Source organism: Saccopteryx bilineata, chromosome 1 (genome assembly GCF_036850765.1).
Source record: "Saccopteryx bilineata isolate mSacBil1 chromosome 1, mSacBil1_pri_phased_curated, whole genome shotgun sequence".
NCBI classification, from domain to species: domain Eukaryota; kingdom Metazoa; phylum Chordata; class Mammalia; order Chiroptera; family Emballonuridae; genus Saccopteryx; species Saccopteryx bilineata.
The window spans coordinates 13,229,045-13,246,379 of record NC_089490.1 but is presented as its reverse complement, the minus strand read 5'-3'; the positions used below and the strand labels follow the sequence as shown (position 1 = coordinate 13,246,379).

The following is a 17,335-nucleotide window of genomic DNA, read 5'->3' as shown; positions in this document are numbered from 1 at the left end:
CTTCCATGTGTGTGTGTGTGTGCCTGTGTTTACATAGTTGCTTTCACAGCCTGCAAGCCACTTTGCATTTTGCTATTTTCATCTGAAGTCAAATATTTTTGCCTGACCCAGTGGTGGAGCAGTGGGTAGAGTACTGTCCTGGGACGCTGAGGACCCAGGTTAGAAGCCCCAAGGTTGTTGGCTTGCGCGTGGGGTCGCCAGCTTGAGAACAGGGTCACCAGCTTGAGTGTGGGATCACAGACATGACCCCATGGTCACTGGCTTGAAGCCCAAGGTTGCTGGCTTGAGCCCAAGGTCAATGGCTTGAAGCCCAAGATCGCTGGCTTGAGCCCAAGGTCACCACTGGCTTGAGCAAGGGGTCACTGGCTCAGCTGCAGCAGCCCCCTCCCCCATCAAGATACATATGAGAAAGCAATCAATGAACAACTAAGGAGCCACAGCTATGAGTTGATGCTTCTCATCTCTCTCCCTTCCTGCCTGTCCGTCCCTGTCTGTGCCTCTCTCTTCTAAGTAAATAAATAAAAAAAATAAAGTCAGACATTTTTACGTTTCCACCCAGTCTTTCTAATTACCACTGTAAATGGCTGCAGAATATTCCACTGTGTCGCTATAACATAATCTGTTTTCCTCTATTGTTAGATTCTTTCCATTTATTTCACATCATAAATAAGGTATCAAAGAATATCTTCTTCCATATATTAGTCTGTTTCTTCTTCGGATTTCCTTTGAATAAGTTCCTAAGAGCCAAACTCCTGGGTCAAAGGGTATCAATGCCTTTTAGGGTTCCTGCTAGGTATTGACAAAATCACTTTTCAGTTTAAAATGTCACCAGGAATTGCCCACAGAAGCCTTACCAACAGTGGAGGTCATACATTTAAAATAACTTCTAAAGCAAGATGGCTTTATTCGCATTGCTTTAATTACGAGGGGAAGATGTATATGTTTACGGTATGAACTTGCCCTGGGATTGACTGTCTGTTTTCATCTGGGCACGAGATTAATTAAGGGTCTGAAGATGGAGGACCCAATGTCAGGGAATCTCGGTGTTTACTTAGTTCCATGACTGGGACCCCTCCCACCCCCACCCAACCTAGTTTGTCGGGCTGTGAACTATTCCAACCAGGGCCTCAGCTAGCCTATAAGGTGCCTTCGTGGAAATTAGAAAACGGTGCTCTTTCTGGGCAGAAATAGTTCCTCCCCCTCCCCACTGACCCCCCTCCCAGTGCCAGTGGGGGTGGCATGCCTCGGCGGCCAGCTGCGGGCAGCGGCGCTGGCGCCCCCTCCTCGGCGGGGCCCCCTCCCCGGGCGCCCCTCCCGGCCTCACCTTTGCAGTGTTTACCATCCCCCGTGTAGCCAGACTTGCAGATGCACTTGTACGACCGGGGGGTGTTCTGGCAGATGGCGTCGATGTGGCAGTTGTCGGTCCCTTCCACACACTCATCCACATCTGGCAGGGGTAGAGGGCGCACATGAGACCCCTCTGTTGGTGCCTCCCAAAGAGTGTCGTGAAGGTGGTTCCCCAAGGGCCAACCCCTCTCCTCCAAACCAGAGACAGGGGCTCCTCCAGCGGCAGGTGCTCTTCCGCACCCAGCTGATCTCAGAATGGCCTGACTCTGCAATTTCAGGAATTCAGGGGAAAAAAAAACACACAAAAAAACCCAAAACCCCCACTTCCTTCAAAAATACTTCATCCACAATGACATTATTCGAAACACTCCTCTTTGATTTAAAAACAAACAAAACCCCGAAGCCTGGCCAGCACACCGAACTTGATTAGAACTAGGCGACCGACCGTTGTGATCTGGGAGCAAGCTCACAGGGAGGGGGAAGAGGAAAGGCAAGTGGCCAATGGCCTCCGGGAAAGGGCAGTGTCCAGGCCATCGGTAATTACAGGAGGAAGAGAGGGAGACGGGGCATCTGAGAAATCCTCCTTTGCCTCATGACTCTGCCCCCGACCAGATCCGCTTCCCCTTGACCACCACGGTGCCAAGAACCTTTAGAGCACAGAAGTTCCACCCTGGAAGATCCCCCCGGGGCCCCTGTGCCGTCAGTGCCGTAGGGACCGGGAGCTGGCCGATGCTCCAAGTCTGGTGACGTTCCAGCTGACTCAGGCAGCTCACCCATCCTGCCACCCTGAGCTCTGTCATCTAACGGCCAGTGCTCCGCTCTCCTGGCCCTCACCCTGACACAAGGTGCTCCTCAAACACCTGTGCTAAGCGGGCGAGGCCATTCAAGACCTCCTAGCCAAAAGAGGAGGGTGTAGCAAGGACGTAGGAGAGAGAATAGAATCGTTCGTTGCCTTTTGGCAAAAGACTACAACTTCTGGGGCAATGTTATGGTGCTCCTTAAAGCTGATCTGAAATCGGAGAAAATGTTTCAGTTGAGAAAGCCATGTAAGGTGTTTGTAAAAGGTCCCATGCTGAAAGGTGTGGAGGCTCAGAGGTGACTCGGGCCACCCAAACGGAGAGATAGATAGAAGTAAGTAACCCGAAGAAGGGTGCGGTTGTTGAGTGCCACAGAGTCACGAGAGATGACGTCAGGGGGGTCCTCAACCGTGGTTGCACACCAGAGTCGACTCCCCCAGGAAATGCCTGAGCAACCCCCCCGACCCCGAGATTCTGGCCACTGAGCCCGGGCTGGGGCCTGGACATCAGCGGTTTCCTGAAACTCCCCAGGTAAGGTCAGCACGCAGCCAGGCCTGAGAATCTGACAAAGGGGAAGACCAGAGGAACAAGGGACTGTTTCTAGCTGTGAATCGGGAAACTCAAGAGAACATATAAGGAGCCATCTGCAAATAAAAGAGATATAAGACTGTCAATAAAAAAGACTACGTCTCTCACTTCCGAGTATGATCAATTGGACTGTAGAATTGCCTGGCTTTTGTGAAAATGCAGGTGCTCAGGCCCTATTGCTGACCTTTTTGAACCCTTGAATCCTTAAGGTGCTTGAAATCTCTTTTGCTAAATGAACGAACAAGGGGGCCGGCCATCACTGCAGATTTGTAGACACTCGTGAGCCCCCAGCCTGAAACAGTTAACTGTCCTCGGCTTTCCCAGTCTCAAGATGTGCTTCAGGGGGGCAGGGCTGAGGAGGCTTCCCGGAGCTAAGGCGAGAAGTGACATTTGGAAGAGTGGCCCCGAATGCCCTGCCTCGAACATTCTGGGCTGCTTCTCGGCTCCACACTCTACCCTCCGACCCTCTCCGACCCCTCAGCAGGGGTCCACCACGGCCAGAGAGTCTTAACTGCTGGGACCCTCCACCCCCACCCCACAATTCTCCACCTCCCTCAGGCTCCATGGTCATGGTGCCGGCCACCAGCCCACCCTGGGGAGCCAGCTCAAAGACGGCGCGGAGAAAGGGCGCACGGAAGCCGAGTCCGCAAGAGAGGGCAGGAGGGACCTCTATATATAGAGGTGGGGTGGAGAATCATTCTGTCCAGCTGACGACAAGGAAGGACACGGGCCTCGGAAATGTGCTCACATGGAAAGAGCCTGAGCTCCAGCACCAGACCCAAGTCCAGCTCACACTCGGGGGGGGGGGCCTCTTTCTTATTTCTCCCTCCTCCAACGCGGGTGACAATACCTCCTCACGAGAGGCCGTGGAACACTTGAGGAGATAATTTGTGCAAAGTCCCTAGTCAGTGTCTGGGAAATAGCAGACCCCCAATAGAGGGAAGCTTTGTGGCGATGCTTACGTATGAAACCGCTGGTTCGGACAACAGACGCGCAAGGACTGCGCTGTGTAAGACAGGGGTCCCCAAACCTTTTACACAGGGGCCAGTTCACTGTCCCTCAGACCGTTGGAGGGCCGGACTATAAAAAAAACCAACTATGAACAAATCCCTATGCACACTGCACATATCTTATTTTAAAGTAAAAAAACAAAACGGGAACAAATACAATATTTAAAATAAAGAACAAGTAAATTTAAATCAACAAACTGACCAGTATTTCAATGGGTACTATGCTCCTCTCACTGACCACCAATGAAAGAGGTGCCCCTTCCGGAAGTGCGGCGGGGGCCAGGATAAATGGCCTCAGGGGGCCGCATGTGGCCCTGCAGGCTGTAGTTTGGGGACCCCTGGTGTAAGATGTCAGCCCCCAGGCACACGCGGCAATTTAAACTTAAGTTCAGTTCCTCTGCTGCCCTAGTCACAGGCCAAGTTCTCAATAGCCACCTGTGGCAGACGGTGACTACCGTGGACAGCACAGACACGGGGCATGGCCAACATCACGGCCCTGCCCCAAGAGTTCCGAGTACGGGATTCCACCAGGGCCTGGGTGGACCAAAAATCTCCCCACAGAGTGGGATTCGAGTTGAGTTTTGAAGGTGGGATAAATGTTGGACAGTCAGAATGGGAAAGAGGAATTGTCATGTGGTTGAATGTGTGACACAAGACCGGGCACCCAGAGCTAGCTGGTCCTTATTCTGCGTCCCCCTCCCGCCCCCATTTATACATGCTCTTTATGCTGGGGGAAATGATTTTTAAAACTAATTCTGAACTTTGAATGACTTAAGGCTTAGTTTTATATGTTCTTATTGGGTCTCTGGAAGAGGGCGGACTGATCACCCCTTTCCCTGTGATGACCCTTGGGAGTCTCAGAGGCAGGTAGTGGGGAGACATGGGACAATCCCAGTGCCTAATAATCATCCTGTCCATCCGGCCTGGAGTGCTCTCTCTGGTGTCTCTCCATCCCGTCCCCAGCCGCCAGCAAGGGGACTTGGGAATTCATCCCGAAGCCCCTCCCCAATGGCCTGTCTCTGGACCAGTGGGCACCTCCCTAAGGTCTGCGGTTGGCTGCCTGGACTCCCTGCCCTCCCTAGCCTCCTGTGCAGCCCCCTGGTACCAGAGTGGACCTGGTGCTGACCGCAGCAAACCTGGGCTTCCTGGGGGAGCCGCTGGAATGTTCCAGCAGCTGGGCTTTTCCCGCCATCTGACCCCCTCCCCCCCCATCTCCTGGTTCAGGATCTCCCTCCCCTGGAAGACTCTGTTTCCTCCCTCTTTCCCCAACAACAACTTTCCACACGTTCACACACATCTCTGTCTTCACACCTGGGACGCAACCTCTGTTCTCTCCTGGCGCGCTGTGCCCAGCTCCCCAAATCAGGCTCAGCATCAGCTGCTGCTGCTGCACCGCTCTGCTACGGTGTCAAAGTCACCTCGTGTGGTTCGTTGCTCTGTTCTCACTTGGCTGGTCACTGGCCCAGGAAGGGACCCTTCCACTGCTTGGATGGAATCTTTCAAAACAGGACAGGCCTAACACAGAGCTTGAAATAGAACCCCCCCCCTCCCCATGATCTCCAGCGCCGCCTCCTCCTCCTCTGCGGTTCCTTCTTTCAGAGCTTCCGCCCGCCCACGCCCACGTGTGCGCACCGGGTCCCATCAACACCCACGGTGGCGGCGGCGGCATCTCTGCTTGTTGTCCAGGCTGTGGGCGTGGCCTAGCACGCCTGACCAAGCAGTGAGCAGGCTCAGCTCAGCGGGCTGGTTTAGACCAGTGGTTCTCAACACCGGCTGCACACCGAGCCGGAGGGCCTTTCAAAAAAGTGTGACTGTCCGGCCATTCTCCTCAACCAGCAAGTCAGGATCCCCAGGGCGAAGCTGGCTTGCTGTTTGTCTTCCGTTTCCCAGCTCAGGTGACCTGAATAGACTCTTTTATTCAAGCTGGGAAGAGGCCCAGGCAGCGACGGGACGGAGTGTCTGAGGAAAGGGGTTCAAGGGTAGGCCTGTGTCTATTCAGATGGCAACCCACCCATGGCTGTGTGGTCCCGGGCTGCCTCTGAGCTCACCTGCTCCCTCCTGCCTAAATGGGAATCCTCGTCATAGCCCCTGTGGGAGGGGGCTGCCCTGAGCATCTAGGGAGGGACCGCGGAACAGGGACTCAACACGGCAGTGCGGGCACACGGCAAGCGCTCAGGAAAGGTTCGCTCTGTTTGGTGCTGCTCTGCAAACTTTCTCCCCGTCTCCTCTCTCCTCCCACCTTCCCCTTTCCGAAGCCCCATTTCAAGTCCGCTGTAAGGAAGTGCAGCACCTGGGTGGGAGACGTGTGATGGTACAGAGAATTTGGGGGAGACCGTACCTGCCTCACCACCCACTCCACCCTGTGTCGGGAACCGCCCAAGGAGGAGGCTGAAGTGGGTGAGAAGCCAGTTGGGAACCACAGAGCTGCCTTCCGCAATGCTGTGTGAAGGACCCCCTTCCTGCCTTTACCCCCATCCCAGGCGCCGGGCTGGGTCAAGAACTGAACTGGGGGCGAGTGATGACTGCAGAGACAGCACAGAGGAGCCAGGCCCTCCTTGCCTCACCTTCTCCCAGCATGACTGTGCAACCCCGCATTGCTTCTGGATTGGCTTCAGTATACCTAGCAGGGCAATCCGAAAACTGCTAAACACAGGGAGGAGGCTCTGGCTGGTTGGCTCAAGTGGTAGAGCGTCGGCCTGGCATGTGGAAGTCCTGAGTTTGATTCTCGACAAGGGCACACAGCAGAAGCACCCATCTGCTTCTCCACCCTTACCCCTCTCCTTCCTCTCTGTCTCTCTCTTCCCCTCCTGCAGCCAAGGCTCCATTGGAGCAAAGTTGGCCCAGGCACTGAGGATGGCTCCATGGCTTCTGCCTCAGGCGCTAGAATGGCTCAGGTTGCAACAGAGCGACGCCCCAGATGGGCAGAGCATTGCCCCCTAGTGGGCGTGCCGGGTGGATCCCAGTTGGACGCATGCGGGAGGAGTCTGTCTATCTCCCCGCTTCTCACTTCAGAAAAAAAAAACAGGGAGGAGGGGTGGGTGGGGTGAGGATGTGAAGGTTAGAGGGCAGACCAGAAAAGGCCGGTTATGACAACACAGGCAGTCAGTCCCAAGATTCCCCTCTGACGATGGGGAAGTATATTCCAAAATGGAAGCAAGGAAGATCCTCCCCCCCCCACCCCCTGAAAAACACTTCACCTATTGCAAAATTTCTCCCAGGTCTGGCTCAGAATAACAACAAATGGGAATGATCAGGAATACAGGCTGCAGCTAAGCAGACACCCCTTCTTAGAGTCTACCCCACCTTCACACTACCCCAGTAGTCACCTAACCACTCACAGGGGCTGGGTAGTTACACACAAATTGGGTGGGCCCAATGAGAAGGTCCAAAGCAACCTGCCTGTCATCCGAAGGCGCCCACATAGCTGTGACATCCTTCTCGCTCCAGCCATGTCAGCTGGGATGTTTGGTGTTAGCCTACATCTCTCCTCTATTTTCCTCACCTTCAGTGCCTTCAGATCTTGCCCACCAGTGAGGACTAGTTCAGGTGCCACTGCTGGGAGGCTAGCTGCAGCCGTTCCATCCTTCTCTGATGTCCTCTTCCTCTTAACTCTGAGGGCTTCTACCGACAGGTTGTCTGATCACCTAAACCAATCACTATCCTGTGATCCCTCCGATAGGCTACTTTGTGCTATTATTTTAGTTCATAGATATTATCTTCCTACTGAAGCTGTAAGCTCTCTGAGACCATGGCTTCTGAGTCCTTGAAACCTACACAGTAGCTGGAAGAGCTGAGCATATCCATTCATCAAACAGTTACTGAGTATCTGCAACATGCCAAGTGCTGTGCCAGGTTCTGGGCATTCAGCTCTGAGCAAGACAGCTCATATATTGAAGGCATTTACTATAGTATACACTTGTTAGATGGATGGATGGATGGATGGATGGGTTGGTGGATGAGGGGATAAGGTCCATATTTGTGGCAACCTCTCTAGGCAGTCCCAGGAAGTTTTGTCTTAAGCTAAAGGTAGGGAGACGGGACATAGAGAAGATCACCTGTTTAAAGGCACCCCCAATGTGGTGATACCGAGGACAGAAAAGACTGGGACCAATGAATCTAGGATCAGATTCCTGGGGAATTCTATAGAATCCATAGGACCTCAGGGTCTTCAGATGTTACCTGTGTCTGCTCTGATATCTCTTAAGAGCATCCTTGTCAGAGAGATGCCCCCCTCCGCCCGCCTCAGTGACAAGAGCACCAGGGGCCACTTGAGACCAGTGTCCCATCGCTGCTCCTGGTCAGTTCCCTTATCCTTTACTCCATGTTGCCTCCCACCATCCAAGTAACATCCAAAGTAGAAGCAGCCTGAGCTTCGGCGGTGACACGCTAGCCTGCAGCACATGCGTCCATAATTATACCTGTGCATGCGCACATCTGCTCTGCCCCTGGCTCTGAAGGGCAGCTAGGGAAATGGGCGGAGCCTGGCTTCCCCTCTGGGTTCCGCAACACCCCTTTCCGATGCCGAACTGGGCTGACACTGCTCCCTCGGCTGGAGTCTGGGCCCATCCTCAGCCTGGACAAAGCCTAGGCAGGGTCGGAAGGCCCGGAGAGAGTCTAGGAGACCACACAGATGACCCCAAGGAGAAAAGACAGAGCACTTTCTTCTTCTTCTTTTTTTTTAAATAACAAGTACCCTTCCCTCTTACTCAAGCTTGGCCTGTCCGCTGAAGAGCCAGGAAAAGCAGCTGGAGCCTGGTGACCGGAAGGGAGTGAGGCTCTGAGCCCGGCAGCCTTGCTGCCCATCGGGGCCGCGAGGATGGTTCCTGCTGAAGTCCTGCTGTATCCCCAATCCAACTCCTGGCTCATCTGAATACACCTTTAAATGGACAACACTTTTCTCCCTTTCAGTGAGGACTAAACCATCAACCCTGAGTCAGGCCTTGAGAGGACCGGGTAGGGGAGGGGGGAGGAGGGAAGGGGTAGGGGAGGTGGGGAGGAAAGAACAGAGAACTGGAGAGGAGGGCCAGGGAGGCAGGCAGTGGGCAGAGGCAGGTTTCCCGATGATCAGTTTTATCTCTCTACATTGATGGGAACGATAACAGCATAAAGAAAGATGATGTCAGTCTGACCAGTGGTTGGCGCAGTGGGTAGAGCATTGAACTGGGATGCTGAGGACCCAGGTTCGAAATCCAAGGTTGCCGGCTTGAGCGCGGGCTCACCAGCTCAAGTGTGGGCTCATGGGCTTGAGCGTGGGGTCATCAACGTGATCCCAAGGTGTCCGACTTGAAGCCCAAGGTCGCTGGCTTGAAGCCCAAGGTCACTGGCTTGACTGGAGCCCCCCCTCCGGGTCAAGGCACGTATGAGAAAGCAATGAACAACTAAAGTGCCACAACTATGAGTTGATGCTTCTCATTTCTCTCCCTTCCTCTCTCTCTCTCTCTCTCTCTCTCTGTCTCAAGAAAACAAAAACAAAAACCAATGATGTCAGATTAAGTGTACAAAGTTCTTTCATGTGGGTTATTTCATTTGGTCCTCAAATGGTCCTTCCTCTCATTACACCAGATAAGGACCAGGCCCAGAGAGGGTAGGTGGGGAAAGAGCAAACAGCCAGCGCAGAGCCAGGACCAGTGCTCCCAGGGCAGTGCTCACTCACCACACACTGTCTGTGAACACGGGAGGGAGGAGTCCACGCCTTAACTGCTGTTGTGCCCCCTCCCACCCCAGCTCAGCGCTTAGTCCAGCATGGTGCGAACATCCAACACAGGTCGGGCCTGCTGATGTTCTCCGGCTCTGGGCGTGGGACCGCAGGGGGAGGGCGTGGCCCGGGCGGAGGCCAGTGCGCCACGGTGGGCGCACACAGAGCTGCAGTGAGGAAGGGGTGGGCCGCGCGGCAGTGGGCAGGTGTCTCCTGCCCTTGGATTCACTATGCCGGGCCAAGCAGCTGGTTAGAAACAAAAACAAACACCAGGGATACAGGTTCCTGCTGTTAACAGCTTCAAACCACCAGAGGAAAACTCCAAATAAATATAATTAGAAACTTGTAAAAACGTCCTCTCTGTAAACCTGCTCCCCAGGGTCTCCCCTTGAAGCGCCCCCCTTCTCCCACCCCACCCCCATGTCCATATATCCTGACACCCCACCCCCCTCACCCAGGGATTCCCCAGATCCGGTTCCTCACTCTGGGTCTTCAGCCCAGGTCTTTGCTCAGCTTGTCCCGGGACTGGTCTGAAGCTCTGAACAGCCCCCCCCCCCCCCGGCCCCCAGCTCTCCAGGGCTATGGTTACAGCCACAGGGAAACCTGAGGCGAGAGTGAGAGCCACAGCGCCCCGTTGAGCCATCAGCCCGCATCCAGTGGCAACTCCAAGCCGGGACCTTGGTCTGGAAAGGAGCGAGACATCCAGGTTGGAGCAGGATGCGGAGGGCCAGTATCAGAGCCAAGAATGTATCGTAGGAGAGTGGGAACAGGGGCCCCGGGGCCTCACCTGGAGTCTTCAGTTCCCACTACACAAACACTCAGCCTCCCAGCGCTGCTGGATGCACCCACATTCACAGAATCCCTAGTTCTGCAGAGCCTATTTCCAGGGGGGAGCGCCCCAGTGAAAGGACAGGTACGTGGGGTCCAGGACAGTGGGGTGGAGGGGAGAAAGGAAGAGCGGACCCAGACAGGGAGGAGAGGTTCAGGGGAGAGGCCTGGAGAAGCTGCAGGGGCCGAGGTGTACGCATTCGGTGGGACGGATTTCAGTGAGAGGTGCGGGATCTCAGAGCTGCAGGGGCCGAGGTGTAGCATTCGGTGGGAAGGATTTCAGTGAGCGGTGCAGGATCTCAGAGCTGCAGGGGACCCTCCTGATACTCGGGTCCACTTTGCAAGTGAGGAGGAGAAGAGCTGCCTCAGCAGCCTCCATCCTCAGGCTCTGCGTCTGCGGAAACCCGCTGGTACCGTGCTCCCCACCCCCTGCCCTTGGCGGGGGAGGACAGTGGCCAGTCTGGTGACAGAGGGGCTTCTGGGCAGAGGCTGAGGGTCCATGTCCCCTCTTAGCCTAGGCAACAAGCTCCTCTACCCCTCAAACATCCTTGGGTTGGCGGTTGTATCACCTTTCTGCAAAAGACCAGCAGCTAGTCTCTCTGTATCCAGACTCCTGTCTCACAGCGGAGCCCTGAGAAGCTGTCCCCAGGTCTGGGCCTCTTGCAGGCACTGCCAGCCTCAGAGCAGCTCCGCAGTTTCCAGACCTGACAGGGACTCTTTCTTAGAAGCAGTCATGTGCTAGGGGTACAGGACATCAAAGGAGGCCCACACCCTGACACGCGGGACCCGAAGCAGGGAAAAGGGAAAGGGGCCGGGGTGAGTTCCAGCAGCAACTCCTCCACCTTCGTCTTCTCAGGAGGGTCCGAGGTCATCAATTCCCTTCTCCCTCGCCCAGGCCAGGGCACTGGACCAAGCCATTCTCCTCCTTCCCCTCTCCACCGAAACACGCACATCGCCCGGCCTCCTCGTCTCTCTCACAGGAGCGCCGTGCACAGGCACACACACGCACATGCACACACACACCCGGAGTCGTGCACACGCATGCTCACACCCAGGGCCAGCTCCCTTTACAACAGGTCCCAGCTGCTCACATCTCAAACTGGTTCTCAGGCTCTCAGATTCCTGTAGGTTTCAGAAAACAATCTCATCTCACGGAGGGGCTGCCACTAACTGTCCCCTCTCTCTCTCTGCCCGGGGGGAATCCTGGCTCCTGCGTCCTCCAGACCCCACTCTCCCATCCCACCCTGCAGAGACTCGGAGAGATGAGGGGTAAGAAGTAGGAAAGTTCTCCAGCCCCACTGCCCCAGGGGACATGTCACTGAGCAAAGAGAGGTCAAAGGGATTCCTGAGGAATTTCTAAGCAGTTCGGCCCTTCTACCCCCTGGAAAAGGTGGAGGGGGTGGGGGCTTAGATGGAAGGCCAGGCTGCAGGAGTGGGGACAGATCTCTCCTGGGGCGGCCTGGACGGGGAACAGGCATGAGCCGCTGCCCACGGGGCCACCCTCACCCGCTGACATGGTCATGGCTCTCATTTCATATTTTGGAGGGAGGGGCCAGGAGGAACAGTCCCCTCACTGTAAGAGCCGGCCACAGGAGCCCAGGGAAGCGGGGAGGAGAGGAAACAGCCACATTAAAGAGGAAGAAAGGGGTGGGGGGAAGAAAGAGAGAGACACACATACACCCAGACAGAGACCCGGAGAGACGCACCAGACAGAGAGACACTGTCTGCCGCCAGAGGAGCGCTCTCAGTCCCCGGGACGGTGTTCCTGGGAAGCTCTAAATACACGACTTGATCAAAACTCGATCCCTGAGGAGGAGGGAAAACAACCAGGTAAACTAGACGGCCAGGCTGGCCAGCTCTCCCTGCCCGCGCCCCTCCCGGGGACAAGTTTTCCCCGAGGCCAGGAGACCTTTTCATTCAGCTGTAACCTGAGCCCTAGACCAGGATTAGGCCTTTTTAACCACTGCAGCACCCCCTCCCCCCAAAAAAAGCAAATTAATGCTTTTAAGTTAACAATTATCTTGGTTATCCAGTCTGTCTACTTTAAAATACTCAGACAGGCACTTAAAAAACACTCCAAACCTTGGACCCTCATGCTCACTCACCCCCCCCACAGCTTACCCACCCACTCACCCACACGCAGCTCTCAAAGACACTCAAACATCAGTATGCACGCTTAACAACTAAGACACAATTTACACACTCAGCTGTGTTACCTGCGGGTGATCCTGGTGAGCCAAGCAGGCGCGTGCGTGCATACACACTCCCTCTCTCACCCACACACTCAGGCTCTCTTCCCTGTTCTTCCCCTCTTCCCCATTACACGACACTTTGGTCCCCGCCCCCAACCTGAATCTCTGGAGAGAAGGGACAGAGATCAAGATATCCCCAGAGGTGTAGTCACTGGGCAAGATACTTCCCAAGGGCATTTGTATTTTCAAGACTCAGCACAGCTTCATTTAACAGCATGTGGCATTCAAGGCAGCTCTGGGGTCCTGGCGAAACCCAGGAGATATGTCTGGGAGCAAATGGTGTCCACAGCATTCTGTCTGTGGGTGACGCTGCCCTGCCCAGTCAGTGCCTGTCCTTCCTGTGGCACTGGCCTGCAGCTTCGGGTCCAGAGACATCACTCTGACTCAGTCAGCCTATTGTTTGGACATCTCTGGCAGACTGGGTGGATAAATTTCCTGAATTGCAGGGTCAAAGGTAGTTGAAATGACAGGCTTCCAATTCTATGCCCAGCTAGACTTAGGGATCAGCAGGAAGAAGGATGCCAAGCTAACGAGAGCCCAGTAAGAGCGTGGGTGGCCCAAATATGACATAAGCGCTGGACACAACAGTGAGCCTGTAAGTTCCCTGAGGGCAGGGGCCTTCGCTCCAGCTGCACTGTTCCCCGCAAGGACAGAGTGAGCTCCGGGGTCCCCTGGGAGTGATTCTGTCCCTGAAGGGTGGGCTGATCTCCCAGGCTTGGATAGCACCTGTTCCTTCCAGGAGTCACCATCTGCCTCCCCCCGGGGAATCCCCCTGAATGAATATACCACTTGCTCCCCCTTTTGTCCCCAGCCCCCCCCCCCAGTCTCATTAGGCCACGACAGACACCGGCTCCAACTTGAAAGAGGCCCTTATCTTGTCTCCAGATGACTGCGTGAAATCTGTTCCTTCCTTCAGACTAAACTCTCTCTGGCTAATTCCATGTTATGAGTAAGTCAGCACACACTACAAAAGCCAGCTTTGTTTATGAAAACACAAGCCAATCCACAGTGGGAGAGGGGCTGCTCCCAGGCTGGGGGTGGCAGTGGTCGTGGGCTGTCTGGGAGGAGGTGGGGGGCAGGAGGGGGGCTGGAACAGAAGCAGTCTGGGTTGGGAAGAATTGGGGAGGGGCCTGGTGTTTGACAGCTGAGGGTCTCTCCTGCTTTGGTTCTGTTGAAGGTCAGGCTGGAGGAGGAAGGGTTAGCTGAAGAGGCAGTGTTTTGGGAGGAGAGGGGGGCATGGACATGGCACCTTCCTTTCTTTCAACAGGGTGGGAGTTCATCCTGCCTAAGGGCCAAGTGCTCAGGCTCCGGACACGGCGCCCTGACTCTACCAGAGAGACTCAGGCTTCCCCAACGCCCAAGTGCAACTTGCCCTTCTGCCCAGCCACCTCCACACCCTAGCCTGGCTTCAGGAGCCCCTGCGGTAACAGGCAGAAGGATCCTCTCCTTCTGGAGATGGAATTTTCTTTTTGTCCATATAAATCTTTTTCCTGGGTGAGGACGCAATGGAGGAAGGGTGCAGAGAGAGGTCAAGGGGGAGGGGAGGCTGTCCCCAAGAGCACAGTAGCCCACCCACCCGGTTTCGGTCAGCACAGCCTGGGGACCCGCCAAGCAATGGGCCTGGGGTCAGGGATCGGGGAGGGAGGGCCTCCCTGTCTGTCTGTCTGTCTCTCTCTCTAATTCCTACAGGGATCTGTCAGAGTTCCCCAGCCTGGAATTTTACTTTGTTATTTTAATGCAATTCTGACCTGGATTTAAATGGAATTGGAAACCGGAGGCCTTAATAAATAAATATTATGATAAGAAATGAAAGCCATGCTAGGCTAAAGAGATTTCCCCCCCAAAGGAGGAGAAACGTAACATTCTTCCCAGGAACCGGAGTCACAGAAATTTTCTCCTCTCTTTCAGCCCCCTACCATCCAGCGAGAAACGAGTTGGTTTTTCCATCAAAGATCTTTTTTTTTTTTTTTTTTTAATTTCACGTTCTCCTAACTGATAAAACCACAACTTGGAAATTTCTGTCTAATTTTGCACGAGGATTGGGGGCGAGGGGAAGAGATCTACCGCACGGCTGAAAAGTTTTCATTCTCAGTCTCTCCGGGCCACAACTGGAGTTTCTGGCACGGTCTGAGAGGAGTCTCTCCCATACTTCTCTGGCAGACAAGAAGCGTTTCGGAGACGCTGGGGTGGCAGTGGAGTAGGCAGAACCCGAGGTGCGTGGTCACGTCTGCCCAGGACACCCCAACTTCTCACTCCCCCGTGCCACCCCGGCTCTTCCAGCCTTTCGCCCGGGGCGCAGCGCCCAGGGCTCGGGCCCCCAGCCCCGGAGTGTGGCGCACGGTGCCGGTGCTGACAGCAGCACGCTTCCCAACACCTGCCCTGCCCTTCGGAAATCGCGCCCCCGCCCCCGGGCCCCGCGGCCCCGGCAGCAGCCCCGCCGCCGCGCGCCCCTCCTTCCTTACCTTGCACTGCTTTGCTGTGCTGGGCGGCGCGGGCGTGGACCAGCAGGACGAGCAGGCAGAGCCCAGGCACGCGCCCCGAGCCCATGCTGGAGCTCCCGCAGCCAGGCAGCCGGGGCCGGTCTCGCAGCTCCCGGAGGGCGGAAGCGGGCCGGGCCCCCGCGCGCCGGAGGGGGAGGTGGAGGGGGCGCCCCGCCGGGGCCCTGCCGGGGGCTGCGGGTGCTCGGCGCCCGGGCGGCAGGCTCCCGATGCTGCCGGCTTCCCGACCCGACGCCGGGCGGAGAGAGGCGGAGGGCGCCCCGAGGCTGGGGGCGCCCGTAGCCGCGGACGGAGGGGAGCCCCCGGCCTCTCCACGCCGGGCTGTGCTCGCGGCGGTGGCAGGGTTACTCCGTGTAATCCCACCCAGTCTCCAGCTTCGCCCGGAGAGAGCTGCAGCCGGAGCGCGCAGAGCCCGGGCGAGGGACCTGAGAAAGGGGAGGGGACACGCCGCGCCAGAAACACGCCCTTTCTGCCTCTTTCTTCCTCTCTCGCTCTTTCTCCGTCTCTCAGGCTCCGTCTCTTTCTCTTCGCCTTTCTCCTCCTCCTCTTTCTCCTCCTCTCCTCGCTGCTTTTCGTTTTCTTCCTCCTCCCCCCCTCCTCCTCCACCACCACCTCCTTTTCCGAGCCCTTTTTTCTTTCAAATGGGGCCTCGGCGCGGCGGCCGCTCCCCCTGCGCGCCCGGGCGCGGCGGCCCCCTCCCAAGGCTGCCGGGCCGCTGCCTGCAGGAATTTACAATCCGGCGCTGGGGGAGCGGGCCCGGTCTCCATGGAGACGGCTTCCCCGGGAGCAGGGAGGTCAGGCGCAGACCGCGCACAATCAATGGATCAATGCAAGCTCCGCTCGGCTCCAGACCAAACAGCACCCGGCGGCGGCTCGTCCTCTCTCCCCGCGGAACGAGTGGGGGTTCAGGGCGCGCCCCCGCGCTGGCACGCGAGGAGGGCCGTGCAACGCAGGTTTGCACGCACACCTACCTCCACGAGGAAACAAAGAGAGCGCGGAGTGTCGGGCAAGCTGGGGCCGACAGGGTCGCACTGTCCCGCCGGCACAACCCGGCACGCGGGGCACAACCACACACAGGACCTCGAACAAACAGAACGGCTGGAAAACGGGCCGACGGACGCCCTCCCAAACTCCACCACACTTCTCACCTTCAGGGCTCGATCCCCATTCCGGGTGCTGAGTCCGCTTTCATTGAGGACCGAGAAGAAAGCAGTCTGCCCCCAGCAAAAACTACCAGCTCCAGGGCCAGCTCCGTTGCAGTGAAGGCCTTAGAGATAGCCCACTGAACCACCCTACCTGAATAGACCTGGGCTCGCATATAAAACATTCTAATGCTCTCAGTACAGGGGCCCAAGCTAACCCACAGGGATATGCCTATAAATACAAAGACACCAAGACACGCACCACAGGCTCCTCCAAACCCGCCCTTGAAGCTTTAAGATGTGGCCCCCGCCAGCCCATTGACCTTTTATCTCTCCAACTGCAGGGACAGCCGAGGAGAGATGAATGAGTTTTTAAAAATAGGACAAAGTATGCCAAAGAAGCAGTGTCCCTGAACCGTGGACACCGCCTCCTGACCCTTCCACCAGCTCCGCGTCCTCTCTCTGTCCACCATCCACCGAGGGGAAAGAGGGAAGACTGCTTAGAGTGGGAAGGGCTTTCTTGGAGTATGGAGCTTCAGTCTGACTTCAGACTGTTGGAAAATTATGCCAATTTCCTGTAGGGGAAGAGACCATTGGGACCCAGACTCACCTCATCAAACCCTCAGGGTACCCAGCAGAAGGGACAATGGCCAGGATCTCCCTGAAAATAACTCAGTTCTTAGACCTTTGACCCTGGCAGCTCACATCAGCCGGGGTGACAAGCAGGCTGTGTCTGAGGTCTCCTTCGCCATTATGGAGGACGGAGTCCTGCCTTCCCGCAAGATTGAGTGGAAACACAGAGGATGGAAACAGACTCCAGCATTTACATTTCCTGTCCCAGCTCTATCCTGGGACAAAGATTACCTTTGGGCAAGTCACGTCTCCATAGGCATCCATGTCCTCCTCTAGAGAACAAAGATGGTGGACTAGCTTGGTGGTGGGCAGGAGACAGTGCCCGGGAGGAGGCTTGAGAACCTTTCTGCATGGCATAAAAGACGGTGATTGGGATGGGAGCACACAGATCTCGGGAACAGCATGGAGGCCACGAAAAGTGTTGGGTCAGCTATCTCCAAGGTCTCTTCCATTCCTGTCATTCTAGGACTTCCCTCCTTCATTCCACTGATAAACCCGCCCCTCGAAGCAGGTTTGCCTGCCGCCACAAATTATGTGTAGGGCTG

At 56.0% G+C, this 17,335-nt stretch overlaps 1 protein-coding gene across 6 annotated transcripts in view; it reads right to left on the bottom strand.

The window, feature by feature from the left end:
* SCUBE3 (signal peptide, CUB domain and EGF like domain containing 3) overlaps window positions 1–15,535 on the bottom strand; it is a 40,475-nt gene extending 24,940 nt beyond the window's left edge. For all 6 annotated transcript variants that reach the window (XM_066232981.1, XM_066233148.1, XM_066233092.1 and 3 more), the window contains exons 1-2: window positions 14,980–15,535; window positions 1,325–1,447 (exon numbers count right to left, since the gene is read on the bottom strand). In XM_066232981.1, coding sequence (XP_066089078.1) covers window positions 1,325–1,447; window positions 14,980–15,064 — 208 coding nt within the window. In that variant the 5' untranslated portion in view covers window positions 15,065–15,535. The remainder of the gene's footprint in view (window positions 1–1,324; window positions 1,448–14,979) is intronic.
* Between the last annotated feature and the right edge of the window lie 1,800 nt (window positions 15,536–17,335).